A 21,739-nucleotide genomic window follows, 5' to 3' on the forward strand; every position below is an offset into this window, starting at 1 on the left:
TGTGTGGCCCAAAATAATAATAAATAAATCAAAGTAATAATAATAATTTAGATCTACCTTGGTCGGTCACATGGTCCACAACGTGCCCTCACTCTGACGTCGCTGCCCTGACGTGTCCAGACGTGCCCTGCTGCTAATCGCTGAGCTGCTGGAGATGGCCAGTGCTAGTCTCGCGAAACCGAAGAAGACCCGAGGGAGTAAACAGCTGGTCCGGTGAATAGGTTTTGCAGCGGTATTCGTTTGTGCACGATGTGTTCTTGAAAGATGAGTGAAGTGAGCAATGAATATACTCCGTGTCGTCCAACTCTGCACACACACCTCTCACAAGTTATAGCCGCTAGTTAACCACACACAGCGTGCTGTGAGGGAAAAGTATGTCAGGCTTTTTTGTTTGTTTGTTTCTGTATGTTTCTCCTGTCATGGGCAAAGTGCATTAGAGAGATATCATGTGTTATTTTACTGTCAAGCTGTTTTTTCCTATGCATCTAGAGGCAATGAGGCAGAGACTATGTTATTTCACTAAAACTATGCAATATGCATATTCACATAATTTTGGACTATTACAGTATAAATACAACAATAACAGAAGAATTTGAATTTTGATTTTCTCAACTTCTCATTTAAACATATCAGTACTTGTTTGTTTATAACATTACACAAATTAAGTATAATATGCATACAGATTATATAACTTTTAGAGCCTTGCTGTCTGGCGCAAAGTCGATAGTCAAACTGAATAAAAGCACAAAAATATTTAGCACTAGGAATAATAAAGGGCAGATTATGAATGGATTAAATTTGTGGCTATACAGTACAATTTTTGAGAAGGTATGAAATGTCATATCAGCAGCAGCAGCCTCCTCACCAACCCCCTCAACAGAAACTGTTCAGTGTATCCCATCAGGTAAAACAGAGACTAATTTTGCTTTGCACTGGCCTCTAACAAATATATGAGGTGTGCACAATGATATGTTATGTTGTGATTCCATGTTACATCCTTTATGAATATGTAACATTCAACAGGTTATATTGCAAGGTATGTTTCTGTATGGTGTTTCAAATTTGTGCTCCATGTGCCCCCTTTTAACTTTGAACACCTGCCCCTCCAAAGGTCTCTGCACGGCCCTGCTCTCCACGATGTAAATAAATTAACTGTGATCAGGAATAATGGTGTTATCAAAACTAAGATAGTTGTACAATTACAGCTGATAGTGATGACTGCACCTCTAATATGTAGAACTGTTTATCAAGCTTTTATCAAGTATTAGTTGCCTTTTTTTGTGGCTGAAATAATAAAGGTCTGATCTACACTATACATGTCATTTCATGAAAATTCTGCTTTTGTTTGTTCATTGCTTTCTGGGTTCATTATTGGAAACATAGATACATCTTTCAAATCTAATAGATCTTAGAGTTTTTCTCAGCACTGCTTCACGTTGTAGGTCTTAATGTCACTGACTGGCATTTGTAGCCTGTATCATGCATGGTCTGCGAAGAAGTGTCAGCACAGCAGCATGTGCTTGGCACTGTGTGGGTAATGTGAGCTTTAAGCCTAACAAGGGAACGAATTGCTTTCTCTTTCAGTTTTCTGTTAAACATTTCTGAGAAGTCACGTGGATGAAGAGATTCTCAGTTCTTCACATCTGTCACATCACAGAGTGAAGAACATGCAGGAGGGGTCTGATCTTATGTATAAAACGGGGTCTGCTGGGATTACTCTCCCACAGTTCAAAAGCAAAATCCAGGACCTGTGGAATTCCCTGATGAACGAACACTTTGTTTTCAGTTTCAAAAATACACTCGAAATTGCAATTGTACAACAAACTTGAGGTCCAGTATGGGAACTGGACATGGGCCCTGAGGAGCAGCATGCTGACCATTGAAAACCAGCTTTATACCAGAATTGAAAATGGAAAATTTGATAAGATTGAACTCAGTAATCTTTTTCAAATCTATGGAGAAATCAACAAAGAAATGGCAACTTACTTCGATGACGACAAAAATAAAGAAATATTGGTTCAGTGGCGAGGCCAATTTGAAATCAAAATCAAGGAGCTTCATGATGAACTTGTGAGAGGAGTTAAAAGAAAACTGGATGAAGTTATCCAGCAGAGGAGTGCTTGTAAAAAGCTTGATGATAAGAAGACAGAGTTTGAGAACAAGCTGCTGCAGAAGAGCAAAGAACTTGCTCATCAGTTAAAAGACAAGGCAGAAGATGAAGAGGAACTTGAGAAGCAGTTCAACTCTGTTTAGAACTCCTGGGTTACCCAGTTAATTGCAGATACGAAACCTATTGAGCACATCGACTATGAAGAAGATCAGTCTACTATCCTTCAAGAGCTCGGTGTTGAGTGGTCTCTCATCGGTGAATCCAGAAGCAGTGGCAGCTACAAAAACATATCAGCAGTTGGCGATTACAAGCATTACGTAACTCACACCAAGAGCCTTTACAAATTGACTGAACTTGTGATGGAAAAGGTTAGGCCCCATTTACGGCATGAAGAACAGCAGCTGATCAGATCCCTCATCGACGAGGCTGAAAAACAGTCCCTTGATACGATTAGTTTTTGCCCGTCGCTTGAACACTTTTTGCAAAACTTGGCTCAGTGTGTCAAAACTCTGCACACAAGCAAATAAAGGCACAACACTGGGAAATAAAGCATTTACATCTATGTCAAACTGAAACTCTGCTATCAAAACCTAACAATCCCTTGTCAAAATGTCACTCTGATGACAAAATGATACACACTTCCATCATATGAATAGACTTTCAGATTAGCAGCAACACACCAGTGTACTTTATATAAAACACTGCAGTCCTTCATTTTCACTGTTTTTATTCAGTTTCTCAGAGCATTCTGTGAAGCTCAATGCAATACTGTTTGTTTCACAGTTTCTGTTATGTTTTTTCCAACAAGCAAAGGTTTTCACAACAACCAAAAATGAAAAGTACTGTAATAGAATTACTGTAGGGTTACAAATTACATCACCTTACAGTTTTTGCCCACTGCTTGAACACTTTAGTTGCAATTCTGCATCACACTTACTCCTGCACACTACACACTATTTCATGTGTCAAGTGTCTTATGCAGTTATGAAGTGAATGAAGTGTCTTATGCATGAAATAGTGTGTAGTGTGCAGGAGCAAGTGTGTTGCATAAAAGAGTAAGTGTGATGCAGAATTGCAACTAAAGTGCAAAGCAACACTTTTGTTTAGTGTATGGTTACACTGTGTTTAAGGTAAAGTAACAAAAACCTAAAGTTTTGTTGCTTCGGTCTAAGCATGTGTCAATAGTGTTCAAGCAATGGGCAAAACCTGTGAGAGCAAACCTGTGGTGACAAGGCGCTACAGATCAGCTTACTTGCAGGAAGTGGTGAACAATGTCAAAGAAAAAGTGACAGAATTTGAGTCAGAGCAGAAATATACTCTGAAGAAGATCTTTTTGGTTGATCTCTTGCTGTATATATTTGACAGAGCAGGGGGTTGGCTGTCAGAGTCCCACAAGAAATTCCAAATGACCAGCGACGCACAGAGTTATATAGAAAGCAAGAAAATACAGCATTATGACATTTTCAAAAGCTTCTGCAAAGGAAGCTCATCTGCTGTTGTGCCTGGAAAACTGTAGCAAATGCAGTAAAACGAAGTTCAAGTGTAAGCATGTCTCTGAGATGTTCTCTTTTTTCAAGTCAGTGTCTTTGTGTGTTTCCTGTCTGTTTGCAGGCCTGCAGTCTAGATTCGTCACTCTGCCCCGCCTCTCTCGCCTTGACAGACAGTTTCAAGATGGAGACGTCCAAAAGGGGTCTCTACCACACAGCGGTGGCATCACGCTGACGCGCTCAGACTCCCTCACTTCATTCACTGTAGACCTTGGCCCTTCCCTGATGTCTGAGGTACTGAGCTTGATTGACAACCCCACCTGCCTTCAGATGTCTAATCACAGCCGGACAGCAGGCGAGGAAGCGGAAGGCGAGGAAGAGAAAGAAGAGGAAGAGAGCTCTCTGACAGAGACGCCTGTGCAGAGCCCTGCGGTGACTTCACCAAACTCTTCCACAGGAAGCAGGTCAGTCAGCAGGGGGCGCTTTTATAGCTCTAACTGGACAGAGCAACAGGAGGACAGGAGGTCCCAGAGGTCACCAGATGAGTACGCTGGGTCCCCTCACAGAGCAGAGCCTGCCATGGAGGCAGAGAGGTTCCAGAGGGCAGCTGATGTGCTGTCCCGCCATTACGGCGGAGGCTCCTTCACGAAGGGAACGAGGATGCTCAACAACACCACCTCTCCTGCTCTTTCCCACGGCCGCAAAACACCATATGCCTTTTCTGAAGAGGAGGAAGAGATCAAAGTCTAGATGTTGAAAGTCTATGAAAGAGAGCAGAAACTTTCCAGTGAGCTGAATTTTGGGTTCAAGTCAGAGAGGCTGAATGTTGATATGATACTCTGATCTTCCTCTCCAGACACGTTCCTCCCCCTCTCACATGCATCTACAGCTCGTCACTGATCACCCACCAGATCCTGGTCTGCCTGCAGCCTCGACAGGATGGCCGATGCTGATCTTGATCCTTCCCCTCATGACGTTGCAGCCGTGATTTTATACAGATTATTAAAAGTATTCTAAAGATATAAGTCATTGAATGAGTCGTACACCACAAAATGGACTCGTCATGACAAACTATTAATAATGACTTTATGTATGTCAGTATGTCCCACCTGCATTAATTATACCCATAACAGTTGAGTGGATATCCTGGGGAACAATTAAATTTGAATGGATTTTTCTTTTTCTTTTTCTTTTTTTCACACAGAACATCACTCACTACATCACCATGATGTTCAACAGCAAATTTATTTTATGTAAACAAAGTCGGGTTAAAAGGTCAGAGGTCAAGCTGAACCAGAAATTTGAGGACCGTTGTTTTATAACAATTGTGATAAAAGCTCTCCACGATGTAAATAAATTAACTGTGATCAGGAATAATGGTGTGGTCAAAACTAAGATAGTTGTACAATTACAGCTGATAGTGATGACTGCACCTCTAACATGTAGAACTGTTTATCAAGCTTTCATCAGTATTAGTTGCCTTTTTTTTTCTATGTGGCTGAAATAATAAAGGTCTGATCTACACTATACATGTCATTTCATGAAAATTCTGCTTTTGTTTGTTCATTGCTTTCTGGGTTCATTATTGGAAACATAAATACATCTTTTAAATCTAATAGATCTTAGAGTTTTTCTTATTGTTGGCACTGCTTCATGTTGTAGGTCTTAATGTCACTGACTGGCATTTGTAGCCTGCATAATGGATGGTCTGGGCACCGCGCAGTGATAATATTCTCCATTTTCAGGTAAAAAATGTACCTTTTTTTGTCCAATCATAGTTTGCAATTCTGTTAAAAAAAAATAAGAAGAATCATTAGCCTAACTACATCTTTAATACTTGTACTGTACTGTGTGGGTAATGTGAGCTTTAAGCCTAACAAGGAAACGAAGTGCTTTCACTTTCAGTTTTCTTTTTAACATTTCTGAGAAGTCACGTGGATGAAGAGAATCTCAATTCTTCACATCTGTGACATCACAGAGTTAAGAGCATGTGGGAGGGGTCTGATCTCATATATAAAGTGGGTCTGCAGGGATTTCTGACAAGGCAGCCGCATCGTCACAGATCAGGCAGAGCTCAGGACACACGACAAAAGGTGAGATGTTTCATTTATTTTAATCTTTGTCATGAGTGAATGTGTGGTCAGGACATTTGATCATTGGACTACATATCATGCAGACAAGCTACCGATCAAAACAGGTGTCAGTTTTTGAATTTTAATTGTTATCCCTTTACTCTAATTCTACAACTGACTGCAGTTTAACCTCTTCAATACCAGGCCTGTTTTGTTTACCTCCTATCCGAAATGACCTACCCAAAACAAATAAAGTATATCTTCACAACTACAAGGGCTGTATGAATAATCTTGAGGTCTCAAAAGAAAACTAAGACCTGTGAGATTACTACAGAAGTCAGAATCAAGATATGCGTTACTGCGTCAGAGTAAATTCATCTTGAACACAGTAGAAATTTTTAATTATTTATCCGCCAAAAAACATTATTTTGATGAAAAAAAAAAAACACCTTTAAATCATGTAATAATGGCCAAATTCATCTATGAATTCGTTAAGTCGTATCTGATGAGTAACTGTGCAAAAGTACATGCCAAAATAATGAACCTGAGCAGTTTTACGGATGTTTTCACACAGGCGCTGGTCTGAGCGCATCTTAGCGGAATACCGTTATCTCGTTGCAGGCTCACTAACAGTCTTCTCTGTGAGGACCGTTCTTCTGTTTGCTGTTGTTTTTAGTTCTCATAAAAGGATAAAATGCAAATAAAACAGTAAAATACACCTCGGGCTGCTCAGCAGGGTCCTCTGTGACCGCTCTGCCTACTCGTGAGCTGCTCACTTACCGCAGTCAGTAGCCCCCGCCCTTCCCCTCCCTCCGCCCCATTGTGCAGGACCCAAGTTCACCATAGAAACACCAATGACGATACAGAAGGAAGTAAGCCCAAAGATTGTATATTTGATGTGAGCGCTCCCCTCACTCTAAAACCCCCCTCCTCTCTATGTAGACAACCAGGACCCTCGCGGTCGATCTCAAACTAACACAGAGTCAAAGGAGTAGATAGTAGCAGCGTTTTTTCGAGCGGGAATATAACTTTAGACCACAAAACAGCAAATGTAAGACCTACTGTATGATTTTGAGAAATATTTTTCTGATACTGTTTGGCTGCTGGCTTGCCGAGTTTTCGTCGCACAGTGAGGAGGCAGACATCGCTGTGTTCGTCAGACTCTCCGCTTTCATAGGATGTCAGGCTTTTGCGGCTTGTATAAAGTGGTGAATGCTGGAGGCGCTGTAAAGTGGACCTAAACTATTTTCGTGTTTTCGTGATATGCCCATATCATTTATTGCAGTATGGATGGTGTTTCGTTTGGGTGGCAATGCTTGGTAGAGGCTTTTAGCTGAGTTTCTCCCCTTATTCTGGTATGCTACAAGTTAGGATTGGTGCATACGAGTGTGACCATCGATCATCGACGTGCTCCCGCATCCCACGTTGCCTTCTGTACAGGGGGCGCCCAAACACCCTACTTGCATTTTATGCTGAACGTGCCTAAATATACTCCTCCACGTTTCAAATGGATGCATGAAGTTTGTCACACCCTCTTAAGTCCCACTGACTAAAAACCTCAAACATTTCACCTGCAGGTCAATCATCAGGCTGTTCAACAACATGTTTTATGTGTTAGATGTGCTACTTTTATTTCTTTTATCAAATAATTTACTCAGCTTGAATAGTAATGTGCATTAGCAGCACTAGTTAATTGTTGTGTTTGGTGTTTGTCTGTAGGGCTTTGTCTTATGACTCTGTGAGGATGAAGAGCAGATAAGATGGAGGCAGACAACCATGACAACACAGCAGCAGGAGGGGGAGGAGGGTCTGAAGCCGAATGTCTCACACCCAATGACAAAGGTCGTCTAACATTTTGAGTAAATGATCTTTCATAAAGAATGGTCACTAATGTATGCTGATGCTGTGTATTCTGCTCTGTCCTACACGCCCTGCAGAGGATGAGATGGAGGAGAGTGAAGCCAATGCCGAGGTAAAGGCAAGAACTTTTCACCTTTATTAGTCATCATTATCTCACCGCTGCACTTTGTTTTGTACCTTGCTCTTATTTTATACGAGGAGAACTAACTGTTGAGTAACATTTTCTCAGTGTGGTCCAGTGAATGAAGCTGGTGAAGCTCACCACTCAGAGAAGAACAATGAAAGCACAAGTGGAGAGTCTGAAATCAAGTCTGTACCACCTGCAACCAACCGGCAAGGTGACATTTCAATCAAGAACTGACTATAAAGCAGATTTTATAGATCATGTTTGAGTTTTGGAAATTCCATCTACCTTTGTTTTAATGATCTCTGCATTATGATGTTGTGATGTTAGTTTCCATTTACTTTGTTTCAGTGATGCCTAAACTCACACTTGTGTTAATCGGTGACACAAATTCCATGGAGATCGGATCAAAAAACATCTTATATGACCATGACCACGACGAGCAAGCAGTTGTGGAACAGTTTTCATTCAAACTGTATGATTTGTGTGGTCGGCACATCTCTGTCATTAACATTCTTGGTAGGGAAAACATCTGCAAACTCCCGTTGAATCAGGAAATTCATGCCTTTGTTTTACTCGTACCATATGGGCTTCATAAGAGCCAGTACAGCTCAGGAGTGCAGTGGTTAGAAAAAGCTTTTGGGAGAGGATCCCTTGCTTATTTATTGACAGTTGTGACTCACAAGCCCAATGAAAAATGTGAAAGTGCATTGACAGAACTGAAAGCTAACAGTGCTTTTGATGAAAAAAGGTACCACACGTGCACAAGAAGTATGACAGACGAAAAAGAGATTGTAGCTCTGCTGGAAAAGATAGATGTCATGGTCTCAGAAAATGATCCGCACGGCTACAGTGAACTGCTATGTAAAGAAATGAAAGAGCAGAAAGAGCACCTAGACCAAAAATCCCACAAAGAAGAGTGGATGGATTTCTCAGTGTTTCAGCAGGATCAAACTGGTGATCCTGGCCCTGCAGTAGAGGAGCTGGAGGAGAGCGCAGCTGACACAGAGGTAAAGGTGAGATCTCTTCATCCTCAATAGTCACTGAAGAATTTCTATTTCCCAAGTCTAGCTCATCTGTGAAACATTACCTATTTCACAACTGTACACGGGCTGCACGGTGGTGCAGCAGGTAGTGCGCGTGCCTCACAGCAAGAAGGTTGCCGGTTCGATCCCCGGGTCAGGCGGGGCCTTTCTGTGTGAAGTTTGCATGTTCTTCCCGTGCATGCGTGGGTTCTCTCCGGGTACTCCGGCTTCCTCCCACAGACCAAAAACATGCTCATTAGGTTAATTGATGACTCTAAAATTGTCCGTAGGTGTGAGTGGTTGTTTGTCCTTGCATGTGGCCCTGCAATCGGCTGGCGACCGGTTCAGGGTGTACCCCGCCTCTCGCCCATTGTAGCTGGGATAGGCTCCAGCCCCCCGCAACCCCGAAAGGGATAGGCGGTATAGATAATGGATGGATGGATGGATGGACAACTGTACACACTGAACTGAAGATCGGACACATTTTCCTTTTTAGTTCAGTCCAGTTGAAAACACTTTCTTGTCATTACATTACGCTGTTTTTCATTTGCTTTTATTTTGGGTGCTGTACTGTATGCTGAATTGTGGACTTAATGTCAATAGTTATGACCAGCCTAACCTAAAGTGATTTAAAATCATTTGTTTTCTCAGTGTGATCCAGTGACTGAACCTGGTGATGTCGAACACTCTGAGACATCTGTACCATCTGCAGCTGAGGAAAAAAGTAATATTTGAATTCATTATTTAATGGTATAAGATCATGAAACAGTTAATATTATAACATTCTAAATGTTTTATAAGAAAAAAAACATGTTTAACATCTCATTGTTGTGGCCCTCTAATTACAAAGTTCATTATTCTGCTGCAGGTACCTTACATATGGATATGAGTGGAAACAAGGTAAGAAAATTTAATTCATGAGATCTTCAGCCATATTTACTTTCTATCCCATTGTATTATGTTATAATTTTCATACAGTATGTGCTTATTTACATATTTACAGCAGCCAGTGGAGAGAGCTGAAGAGATTAACAGGAAGACACAATATCAAAGAGAAACTGAAATGCTGCTTGGCAGACTTCACCTTCAAGACAAACATAAACACAAGTTTTCACCAGCAGATTTTCTTAAAGTGGGTCCACCTGTGAAACAGGACCAGGACACATGTGAGAAAGATCTAGCTGATACTTTTCTTCAGAGGCTGATGATGTTAGACTACAGAGGCAGGTATATTCCTGTAAGACAAGACAGTGCTGCAGGTAGCTATTCAACGCCTGTTCCAGTGTTTAACACCCCTGAGACAGATGACAGTGACTTATACGCCCTTTTAAGCACCTGTGTAGACTCTCATCAGTCAAAACAGACTCATGTCCATCCTATGGATGTTCAAATGGCAGTATTTCACTGCTCAGACAGCTTTTTTAAGCAGAACATGATCACAAAGCTATCACAATGTCAGTACGCCTTACCGATGCTTGTTCCTGACCTGGTCACAAAGGATATTGACTGTCCTCTGTGGACATTCAGACAAATAAGAAAAACATGGAAGATAACTCAAATCAGAGATAATTCAAACATCGTCACCATGAAGAACATGCCCATCTGCAAGGCTGAGACAGCCATGGTGTTATTTCTCCGTCTGGGCTCACTGTCACTGTCAAAATCTCAGCTGATGAACACTTTGATCAACGAGCGTCACAACACCTTCTTCCACAGAAACTGCCCCGGCAGCACCAAGTCTCGTTATTTGATGGACGGGGTGGCGGAGATTGCCTGGTATTGCCCTGCTGGAAAACTCAATGATACCTTCTCTGACTGTGTTGCCTTCTGTAATCTTCATGGTGATGCTCTCCTGTTTAAAAAACAGCGTGACATACTGATTGAAAAATCTTCAGTCTGTGTTGTTCTTGTACCAACTATAGAAAAAAGCCAGAGCAGTGCAGGAGTCATCTCAGACCTTTTCAAGTCTCAGAAGCCTCTCATTATTCTCATTGCTGATGATGATCGTGGTACAAGTCAATTGAAAGAGGGAAAATACAAAATAGGTCTAAAGGACAGCAGCCAGTCAAGTATCTCTGATGAATTGAAAGGAATCATAAGAAACATTTTGTCCGGACCACATGCATCCTTCCAGCTGGAAACCATGGCTGAGGTCTCTGGAATCCGAGTGGATGAAAATGACGAAGTCTGCCAAAAAGGGAAATCTGCTGCAATGAAAACAGTGGATTTGGTTTCTGGGATGGATGTTTCAAAGATAAAAGATACATTTCTGCCTTGTCAAGGCCAACTGTGGCACAAGTGGTGCATCATTAACAAAGAATTGCATCACCTCAAAGGACACATTGAGAAGGAGAAATGTGAAAAGCAACAGAAACTGATGGAAATACGCCAAGATCAATGCAGTGCTTCCTGTAGTCAGTTGATGAAGTCATTCATTGAAAGCCTCTCATCTTTGTCTTCAACAGAGAAAGAGTATTTCCTGAAATGGACTCAGATCTTAATAGATGCCCTCTCCACAGATGACCTCTGTTTAATTCTGCAAAAATATGATGAGAAGTGGTCTGAGGTCTTGGCTTTGAAGAAGAAGCATGCAGAAGAGGAAGAAGCAAGCAACAAATCTGATCAGCTACAATGCAAGCAACGTGAGCTGGATCAAATATCAACAAAACTACAGGCAGCAACCTTTGGCTTGGAACACATCTTTAGAGAAATGGGACAGATCTATGAAGCTCATGCATCTCTGGAGAACAAACAACCAAAGTTGGGGCAGACTGACTGGTCCAGATACCCAGCACTGGCTGCAGAGCTGATGATATCAGGACAGCCAATGGAGTTGATGGATGGCGATGCAGGTCATGTGCCTGTAACATGGATCTCTAGTCTTTTAAAGGAAGTCATTCAGAAACTGGGCGACAAGAAAGTTTTTGTTTTGTCAGTTTTAGGTGTACAAAGCAGTGGAAAATCAACAATGCTGAATGCCATGTTTGGATTACAGTTTGCAGTGAGTGCTGGCAGGTGCACCAAGGGTGCCTTCATGCAGCTGGTCAGAGTGTCAGAGGAGATCAAGAAGGACTTTAAGTTTGACTACATTCTGGTGGTGGACACTGAAGGACTGCGTGCTCTCGAGCTGGCAGGTAACACCACCCTACACCGCGACAATGAACTGGCAACATTTGTTATTGGTCTGGGAAACATGACATTGATCAACATCTTTGGTGAGAATCCAGCTGAGATGCAAGATGTTCTGCAGATTGTTGTTCAGGCTTTCATGAGGATGAAGAGAGTGAAACTTTCTCCAAGTTGTGTGTTCGTTCACCAGAATGTTACAGATGTTGCAGCTGCAGAGAAAAACATGGATGGAAAGAGACGGCTGCAGGAGAAACTGGACAAGATGGTCCGACTGGCTGCAAAAGAGGAGGGTTGTGATGCTCAGTGCTTCAGTGACGTCATTGCATTTGATGTGCAAAACGATGTTAAGTACTTTGTACAACTGTGGGAGGGAAGTCCACCTATGGCTCCTCCGAACCCAGGGTACAGTGAGAGCATCCAAGAGCTGAAGAACTTCATCCTTTCTAAAGCTTCGCAGTCTCCTGGGATTACTCTCTCACAGTTCGAAAGCAAAATCCAGGACCTGTGGAATGCTCTGATGAACGAACACTTTGTTTTCAGTTTCAAAAATACACTCGAAATTGCAGTGTACAGAAAACTGGAGGTCCAGTATGGGAACTGGACATGGGCCCTGAGGAGCAGCATGCTGACCATTGAAAACCAGCTTTATACCAGAATAGAAAATGGAAAACTTGACAAGGTTGAGCTCAGTTATATTTTTCAAGAAATGAACAAAACCTATGGAGAGATCAAAAAAGAAATGGCAACTTACTTTGATGAGGACAATAACAAAGAAATATTGGTTCAGTGGCGAGGCCAATTTGAAATCAAAATCAAGGAGCTTCATGATGAACTTGTGAGAGGAGTTAAAAGAAAACTGGATGAAGTTATCCAGCAGAGCAGTGCTTGTGAAAAGCTTGATAAGAAGACAGAGTTTGAGAACAAGCTGCTGCAGAAGAGCAAAGAACTTGCTCATCAGTTAAAAGACAAGGCAGAAGATGAAGAGGAACTTGAGAAGCAGTTCAACTCTGTTTGGAACTCCTGGGTTACCGAGTTAATTGCAGGTGTGAAACCTATTGAAGACATTGACTGTGAAGAAGATCAGACTGCTATCCTTCAAGAGCTCGGTGTTGAGTGGTCTCTCATCAATGAATCCAGAAGCAGTGGCAGCTACAAAAACATATCAGAAGTTGGCGATTACAAGCATTACGTAACTCACACCAAGAGCCTTTACAAATTGACTGAACTCGTGAAGGAAAAGGTTAGGCCCTATTTACGGCATGAAGAACAGCAGCTGATCAGATCCCTCATCGACGAGGTTGAAAAACAGTCCCTTGATACGATTAAGAGCAAACCTGTAGTGACAAGGGGCTACAGATCAGCTTACTTGCAGGAAGTGGCGAACAATGTCAAAGAAAAAGTGTCAGAATTTGAGTCAAAGCGGAAATATACTCTGAAGAAGACCTTTTTAGTTGATCTCTTGCTGTATATATTTGACAGAGCAGGGGGTTGGCTGTCAGAGTCCCACAAGAAATTCCAAATGAACAATGACTCACGGAGTTATATAGAAAGCAAGAAAATACAGCATTATGACATTTTCAAAAGCTTCTGCAAAGGAAGCTCATCTGCTGTTGTGCTCGGAAAACTGATCTGTGAAAAGCTGAAGAGTTCTGCTGTTGAGGTGGTCTGCAACAAGACCGCCATTGATCTCGCTGGAAAAATGAGGTGCAGTTTCCCAACATTTAACGGGAACAGACTGGACTTGGAGAAAAACGTGTTGAAGTCACTGGCAGAGAAAGAGGACTTTGATGGTTTTATCACCTACATCAGACACCCAAGGAGGCAAGTAGAGACTTTCATAAAGGAGACAGCACAGAACTACATCTTTAAAGAAAACAAAGATGAAGCACTGAGCATACTCCAGAAAAACATTGACCACATCAAAAAACTTGTGAGTCAAGCTTTACTTGCTGCGACAGAGAAAACCAAAACCAAGTGCGGAGGCATAGACATGTGGATGGAGGAATTTTCCAGTTTGCTCAAAGATGAGCTGACATTCGCCGTTTGCTGTCAAAACTTCAGTGACATAAACAATTTCGACTTTCTTAAAGAGGAGATGGAGAAAGGCCTTGCATCCATCACAGAGGAGATGAGCAGAATCTCATTGGATAAGATGAAGGAATTCAGGATGAAGCCTGATGAAATCCTCATCGAGCAGCTGTGTAAGTGCTGCTGGGTAACGTGTCCATTCTGTGCAGCAGTGTGTACCAACACCATGGACAATCACAGCCCTGATGACCACAGCGTGCCTTTTCATCAACCTGCTGCAGTCAACGGTGTGCACGTCATCAACTCAGTGGAACTGTGCATTGACTTCTGCACAACGAGTGTTGCAAGTGACAGAAGTTTCTATCCAGATTCCAAACATCCAGAAAAGCTCATTCGATACAAACAGTACCGAACTGCTGGGCCAAGGTATGCTAACTGGAGAATTACCCATGATGAGTCCAAGCTGAAATATTGGATCTGGTTTGTGTGTCGATTTCAGAAGCAGCTGGAAGATCACTATAATTTAAGATTCCAGGGCCGAGGTGAAATTCCCACACAGTGGAAAACAGTCTCTAAAGATGACGCTATTAAAAGTCTGGATGAAATGTAGAGAGTCTGTGAGTGAGCCAATACAACCACAGCCCAGCTGAAAATCTTTTTTTTTTTAGTAGAATTTTATTTTATTAATTTCTGTGGGTCGTCATAGTTAGTTACCAGGAAGTACATCAAAACATCTACAACAGAGGAAAAAAAGAGCAATTTCAGAATCAGAGTTTCATCAGAATTTCATCAAAATCAGTTACATCAGATTTTCATCTGTTTTATTTATTTTTATTTTTTTTTACGTTCATTGCTTCCCTCAATACTTATAATTGCTTATACAGACCCACCCCTACCATCCCTTCACCCTCCCACCCAACCCACCCTTCCATTCACCCCACCAATCCACCCACATGCCTTATGCCCCCCACCCCGCATAGGATAGAGCTGAACACACGTAGTACACAAAACTAGCTAACAAAAATTAGCTTTTTAAAGATGAGAGGGGAAAAAAGTGTCTGCCAACTAGCTGGATATCTCATCGTCTCTATATCATGAAAAATACACTTTCTTGGAGAGAATATAATTTTTCTGTTGACATGACCACCTCTCTATGCTCTCCCAAATCGTCTTAATACTTTTGCAGTACCAAAAGGTGTGCATGAGGGAGTCGCCATATAGGTTGCACTTGAAACATTTATCCGACGATGTGTGTTTGAACTTACATATTTTATCTCTTCTATGGTATATTCTTGTCATTACCTTAAACTGTATTAGGCACAAATTTTCATTAGTGGTTAATTTGTATGTTAGTGACAAGCATTCTTTCCATTTGTCTTTAACATCAGCGCCTACGTCTTCAGTCCACTTATTATAATTATTCTCTAATAGTATATCACGGTTTCCTTGCTTATCAGTAAATTGTACATAGAACCAATCGATCTCTTTTTTTTTTTTTTTTTTTTTGACATTTTTGCATAAGATATTGGATATTTCCGGGCTGGTGTTCTTTCCCAAGTCAAAATTGTGAGCAATCCAGTTTTTCAGTTGAATATATCTAAATAATTCTGTATCTTTTAGGTTATATTTACTCTTTAATTTGCTGAAAGGTACTACAGTGTCGTTATTTATGACATCTGACAACTTCTGAATTCCACCTTTTATCCATGTATCCCAGTGTAACTGCATGCTCTGTATGTTAATTGATGGATTATTCCATATCACTATGTGCCTGGGAAGCCCTATTTCTTGATGGAGATTTTTTCTTTTATTTTATTCCAGCCATTTGATGTACTATTAATGACAAAATTTGTTGATTTAAAATTGTCCTTGGAAAGAAGTGCTTGTTTTCTGTGTCTATCCATGGGTCCTTGTTTGTTTTCTTTATTATGCAATCAATATAAAATGACTGGGCTGCTACCTGATAGAGCTCTAGGTTAGGGAGATTAAGATCAATCTATTTGCTTTATTTGACCAAATGAGCGAAGAAATTATTGAATTTACCTCTTTAAAGAAGGTCTCAGGAGGCTTTATAGGAATCGTTTGGAATTTAAATAAGAATTTCGGTAGCCAAATCATCTTAAAGAGATTTATTCTTCCTATTAAATTGATCTTCAAGTCTTGCCACTTCCTAACATCTTCTTTAATCTTTATACAACTGGGTCTTATCATGACTAATATAAGTTCCAAGGTATTTTAAATATATATATATATATTGTTTTTTCTATCTGAAATTGTGCAAACTTCTACATGTCCTTTTTGCAAGGGTCGATGGCCAACAGCTCCGTTTTTGCAATGTTCATTTTATAACCTGAGATCTCTGAAAAGGTTGTGATTATTTTCATTACGTGTGGAACTGAGGTGATTGCGTTGCTTGAATAAAGTAATAAATCATCTGCAAATAAGCTCAGTTTAAACAGTTTCTTTCCAGTCTCAACACCTCTAATTTCTTGTGTCTCTCTAATTTTTTGAGCCAAGGGTTCAATTGCAAATGCAAACAATGATGGTGAAAGAGGACAACCTTGGGCAGTACCTCTAGTTAATAACAAAGGTTTTGTTAGAATTTCATCTGTGTACACATATGCCTTAGGAGCCCTATACAGGGTGCAAATCATATTTGTAAAACTAACTGGAAAGTTGTATACCTCTAATACCTTAAACAAGTAAGACCATTCTATTCTATCAAAAGCCTTCTCCGCATCTACTGCCATTAATGTTAAATCTATTTTATGTTTCTTTGCATATTGGGTGAGAGAGAGGCATGTTCTAGTATTAGTTCTTAGGTCCCTATTTGTACAAAACCAGCCTGGTCGTAATGAATTAAGCTTGGTAAAATCTGTACCAGTCAGAATTTTAGTTATGATCATCTCATCACAGTTTATTAAGCTTATTGGTGTCACACCGCGGTGAGGTATTGTCTTGTCTTGGGTTTTTGTCTCGTCATTTCCTGTTTTATTTTGAAGTAACTCTCCTCTCGTTTCAGGTCACTTGCCCTTCCTCATGTCTCCAGTCTGATTGTCTTCCTGATTACCTGATTGTTTCCACCTGTTCCCTTGCCCTCATGTGTTCAAATAGTCTGCGTTTCCCTTTGTCTTGTGCCAGTGTGTATCGTCCCTGTATGTTCACGCCAGCATTCCTTGCCACAGCCACAGGTTTTTTGATATTGAAGTTCTTGTTTGTCTTCCTCTGATCTGAGTGATTTTTTGTTGTACATTTAATAGACCAGTTTTAGTAAGGAAGTAGGAAGTAGGAAGATCACGCGTCAGGTTATATCATAGCCTCGTTGTTTTCTCACTCTGCCCAGAGGTTTGTTCAAGACTTCATTAATAAAGTCAGAACTTGTGAACCAGTCTCTGCATCTGAGTCCTGCTTTGAGCCCAAGCCTGACAATTGGCCTGTAATCAGAAGGTATTTTACCTGGTTTTGGTATAGCAGATATAGTCACTTGGTGCATTGTTTCAGGAAGATTCTTGTTTTTTGCACTGAATTCACCACTTCTGTGAAGAAGGAATGCATTTTTGCCCAGAAAATGATATAAAATTCTGTAGGAAAGCCGTCCATTCCCAGAGCTTTTTTGAGGGGAAAATTCTTACTAGCAGATAGTATTTCTAAGTTGGTGATGTCCTTGCTGAGATCTTCAATTTGTTCAGGAGAAAGGCATTTAAGGTTGATTGAATTTAAGAAGGGGAGAGGGTCCTGGTCTTTTATTTCTGACGTATATAACTTTACATAAAATGATCTAAACTCATCATTTATGGCCTGGTTATTCGTGTTGGCTCTGTTTGATGCTTCATCTCTTAGAACTATAAGTTGCCTTTTTAAAACTTTCTTTATTAAGGAGGTCAGATGTCTGCCTGATTTATTTGCAACTATATAATTTATTAGAGTTATGCTTGAAATCTTCTGCTTTCTTAATCAACAGGCTGTCCAGTTTTAATTTAGCTTCCTGTAGTTCTTCAGAAATTCTATCGCCCAGCTGAAAATCACAGTACTTCTTCACAACTATTCACAAATCAGTTTCCTGTAAAATAACATGCACAGATGAATACTGGTAGTAATCTGGGTGCTTATATACAGAGTGAGCAGGTTAATGTGTTATGAATGATGAAATTAAGAGTTCATTATCAATTAATAAAGACACAACAATGAAGAGTGGGCTGCACGGTGGCGCAGCAGGTAGTGTGCGTGCCTCATAGCAACAAGGTTGCTGTTTATCGATTCCCGGGTCGGGCCTTTCTGTGTGAAGTTTGCATGTTCTTCCTCTGCATGCGTGGGTTTTCTCCAGGCACTCTGGCTTCCTCCCACAGACCAAAAACATGCTCATTAGGTTAATTGGTGACTGTAAAATTGCCCCATGAGTGAGTGTGAGTGTGAATGGTTGTGTGTTTGTGCCCTGCGATGGACCGGCGACCGGTCCCCGCCTCTTGCCCGTTGATGGCTGTGATAGGCTCCAGCACCCCCCGCAACCCCAAAAGGGATATGCGGTATAGAAAATGGATGGATGGACAACGATGAAGAAAACAAAGATGAAACACAGGAAATACATGAAAAACAAACTTGTTTTCCTGCATAGCCTGTACTGTTTGTAGAAAAACGCACCTGATGGTGCATACTTGGTCATTAACTTATTTCATAGTTACTTTTAACAAGTACTGAAAGCCATCTGATGACTGTTCAAGTCTTTGGCTCACTGTTCAAGAAAAAATCGTATAGCTTCCAAGTTTTCTGCTGCATCATCTGGTCAAAATAGTCCAATAGTTTTTAATTTCAAATGAAAGATCTGATATTTTTTATTGCACATTGCTCATCAGTTGGCACGGCTGGTTTTGTTATTCTTTTTGATGCTGTTTCACACTTCAAGATTAATGAGAAGACGTCTTTGAACTTTCTGTTTTTAATGCTCTTAGTTTTGAATGAAGTGATGATACACAGGCATAATTTCAATGGCCTCTCTGATTCTCTGAACCATCAATATAAATGAAAACCCCTCACAGGTGTCATCAGTCTGCTGTGCAGTAAAAGAGCAGACTGCTGGTTTTCAGCCAGTGTTACTGCTTGTGGGAAGTATTTTTTCCAAGCCAGGATTAAGCCCCAACCACTCAAAGACAACAAAACCAGATTATTTGAATTTAAACGTTTTATATTCTTGTGTACAACGGGACACTTTTAAATAAAGATACATTTCCAAAGTACTGAAGACCTCTTCATGCTTAATATTACAATAACTGACCCATTTTAAAGTCACCAAACCGATAAACACAGCATGCGCGTGCTACAGCAGGTATGTCTCTTGGCAGATCTTCAAGGAGGTCAGTTTGAAGTCCCCTGAAATAAACATCATGTGTTTGGTGACCTCACCGATCAGCATCATGCAGAATTATCCCCTTTACTTTCAGCTGATCTCCAGCCCTCAGACTCACATTCTTCAGCTCAAGTTGCTGAAAGAATTTTGTCAGAAAATGAAGGTTACTGTCAGCCATGATGGTAGCAGAGCAATCAAATATTGATATATGACCATTCAGCAAGTTCCAAATCCATCATTTGTCCATGTGCAGCGAAGAAACAAAGCAGAAACAAAGCAGTTTATCTCACCATGCTCATTCTGACTGAAGAGTCGTGCAGCTAATGGAAGGCGTAGGACGAAGGTCTCGACTCAGTCTCCTGTCCTGGAAGACAAGCAGCAGGTAGTGTGACTGTGGATTTCACCTAATTTATGGTGTAGAGCACAAAAGAGTCAGTAAAAGGACTTTAAACAGCCACCACCTTCATCATCGTGTTTATCAAGCAGCCTACTCAGTGCAGAGGCCCCGCTCTGTTTAATCACTGCTGTTGAACTCCTTGATAATGGAACAGGTTGTGACAGTGACGTTATGAAGGGTTAGAGCAAACTCCTCTGCCAGGGGCTATTTAAATATTTTTTAGATTGGGAGCCATTGAGTACATTGAGGGTCTGCAAGTCATGATTGATGACACTGGAGTAAAAACACCTCCCACAGGGACACACTGTACCTGTGGTATTAACCAGCCTATTGATCCAATGAGTGAAAGAACACTGTGATGATTGATCTTTAAAAAACACAGCATATATGTGATTATTTTAAGCTGTCTGTGCCCTGAACTGGCATTTAATGAATCTGACAGCTAGTTCATGTCTTTATTTATCATTCATTCATTCATTCATTCATTTACTGTGTGAGTTTGCTCCATGTCAGTTTCAGTGACTGTCTGATTGGAAACTCAAGGAGGAACCTGCTGTAGCGTTTTTGTACAACTCAACTTATTATTTGCTATTGATATGATTTTAATAAAAAGTTTTAGGGTAAATCAAGACTTTTTCTGATTATTGAATGACGTTACATTAAATTAAATCCTAATTGTCAGAAGACTTGTGACAGCTGTCGATTAATGGTTGTTAATATTATTGTGTGATAATTTTTATGACAATTTCGGTTACTTGACTTCTGAACTTCTCTTGACTGATCACAGCCATTTGAACGTACTTACCGGAAGTATTAGTACGGTTTCTTGTCTACATTGACGGTCTACATTGATTGTCCACATTTAATATGTTGCAGTCCCTAGCTTTGAGCACCGGGGGCAGTAAAAAAAAAAACAAAAACGTGATTATAAGTACGTTGGATGCTATTTGGGAAGCCATTACGTGAGCTTTATATTGGTTTCTAACAAAGTGGACATCAACACATTATGTCCGTATTTGGCTGTAGGAGTCGCGCTGAATTGTGTTTCTAACTGGGCCCACTTGAAACATGTGTGTGTGTGTGTGTGTGTGTGTGTGTGTGTGTGTGTGTGTGTGTGTGTGTATGTGTGTGTGTGTGTGTGTATATATGTGTGTGTGTGTGTGTGTGTGTGTGTGTGTGTGTGTGTGTGTGTGTGTGTGTGTATGTATGTATGTATGTTAGTCTGACTCAACAACTTCCGCTCTGCTGCCGGAAATGACAAAATAAAGTAAACAGAAAAACAGAAGCACTGTCAGTGGATCCAGAAATAAAGAAAATTTCTACCAAAGTATGAGAAACCGGTTCATATTCTAATAGGAGAAATTTCCTATTGCACCTGTCTTTAGCCTACAGTAGCTTAGTTGCAGAGGGGGGGGGGGCGGAGCACCTGCCCCTTTGCCCCTTGATGCCCAAAGTGCCCCTTTTTTTTTTGGCAAGTGTGTGTGTGTGTGTGTGTGTGTGTGTGTGTGTGTGTGTGTGTGTGTGTGTGTGTGTGTGTGTGTGTGTGTGAAAGCCCGTCTGTGTGGCCCAAAATAATAATAAATAAATCAAAGTAATAATAATAATTTAGATCTACCTTGGTCGGTCACATGGTCCACAACGTGCCCTCACTCTGACGTCGCTGCCCTGACGTGTCCAGACGTGCCCTGCTGCTAATCGCTGAGCTGCTGGAGATGGCCAGTGCTAGTCTCGCGAAACCGAAGAAGACCCGAGGGAGTAAACAGCTGGTCCGGTGAATAGGTTTTGCAGCGGTATTCGTTTGTGCACGATGTGTTCTTGAAAGATGAGTGAAGTGAGCAATGAATATACTCCGTGTCGTCCAACTCTGCACACACACCTCTCACAAGTTATAGCCGCTAGTTAACCACACACAGCGTGCTGTGAGGGAAAAGTATGTCAGGCTTTTTTGTTTGTTTGTTTCTGTATGTTTCTCCTGTCATGGGCAAAGTGCATTAGAGAGATATCATGTGTTATTTTACTGTCAAGCTGTTTTTTCCTATGCATCTAGAGGCAATGAGGCAGAGACTATGTTATTTCACTAAAACTATGCAATATGCATATTCACATAATTTTGGACTATTACAGTATAAATACAACAATAACAGAAGAATTTGAATTTTGATTTTC

The 21,739-nt window shown here is 40.9% G+C and overlaps 2 protein-coding genes and 1 pseudogene across 2 annotated transcripts; all 3 read left to right on the top strand.

Annotated features, from left to right (window-relative positions):
- The first annotated feature begins 1,974 nt into the window (after positions 1-1,974).
- Positions 1,975-3,626, top strand: LOC139343169 (interferon-induced very large GTPase 1-like; annotated as a pseudogene).
- Positions 3,627-3,658: 32 nt separating this feature from the next.
- Positions 3,659-5,207, top strand: LOC139343170 (uncharacterized). Its single transcript, XM_070980654.1, has 2 exons — positions 3,659-3,671; positions 3,722-5,207. The coding sequence occupies exons 1-2, from the start codon at positions 3,659-3,661 to the stop codon at positions 4,345-4,347; spliced, it is 639 nt and encodes a 212-aa protein (XP_070836755.1). The 3' UTR covers positions 4,348-5,207.
- A 429-nt stretch (positions 5,208-5,636) lies between these two features.
- Positions 5,637-14,445, top strand: LOC139343857 (interferon-induced very large GTPase 1-like). The gene is made up of 8 exons (XM_070981691.1): positions 5,637-5,690; positions 7,389-7,511; positions 7,607-7,641; positions 7,759-7,867; positions 8,005-8,669; positions 9,330-9,402; positions 9,547-9,578; positions 9,682-14,445. The coding sequence occupies exons 2-8, from the start codon at positions 7,430-7,432 to the stop codon at positions 14,443-14,445; spliced, it is 5,760 nt and encodes a 1,919-aa protein (XP_070837792.1). The 5' UTR covers positions 5,637-5,690; positions 7,389-7,429.
- Positions 14,446-21,739: the final 7,294 nt, after the last annotated feature.

This window comes from Chaetodon trifascialis, chromosome 15, assembly GCF_039877785.1.
Source record: "Chaetodon trifascialis isolate fChaTrf1 chromosome 15, fChaTrf1.hap1, whole genome shotgun sequence".
Taxonomy (NCBI): Eukaryota; Metazoa; Chordata; class Actinopteri; order Chaetodontiformes; family Chaetodontidae; genus Chaetodon; species Chaetodon trifascialis.

What these genes read in the sequence shown, in the direction of transcription:
- LOC139343857 (XM_070981691.1), top strand. Translation starts at nt 7,430, where the DNA reads ATGGAGGCAGACAACCATGACAACACAGCAGCAGGAGGGGGAGGAGGG. An exon ending in ATCTGCAGCTGAGGAAAAAA is followed by an intron (nt 9,403 to 9,546) that starts GTAATATTTGAA and finishes ATTCTGCTGCAG; the next exon opens with GTACCTTACATATGGATATG. An exon ending in TGGATATGAGTGGAAACAAG is followed by an intron (nt 9,579 to 9,681) that starts GTAAGAAAATTT and finishes ACATATTTACAG; the next exon opens with CAGCCAGTGGAGAGAGCTGA.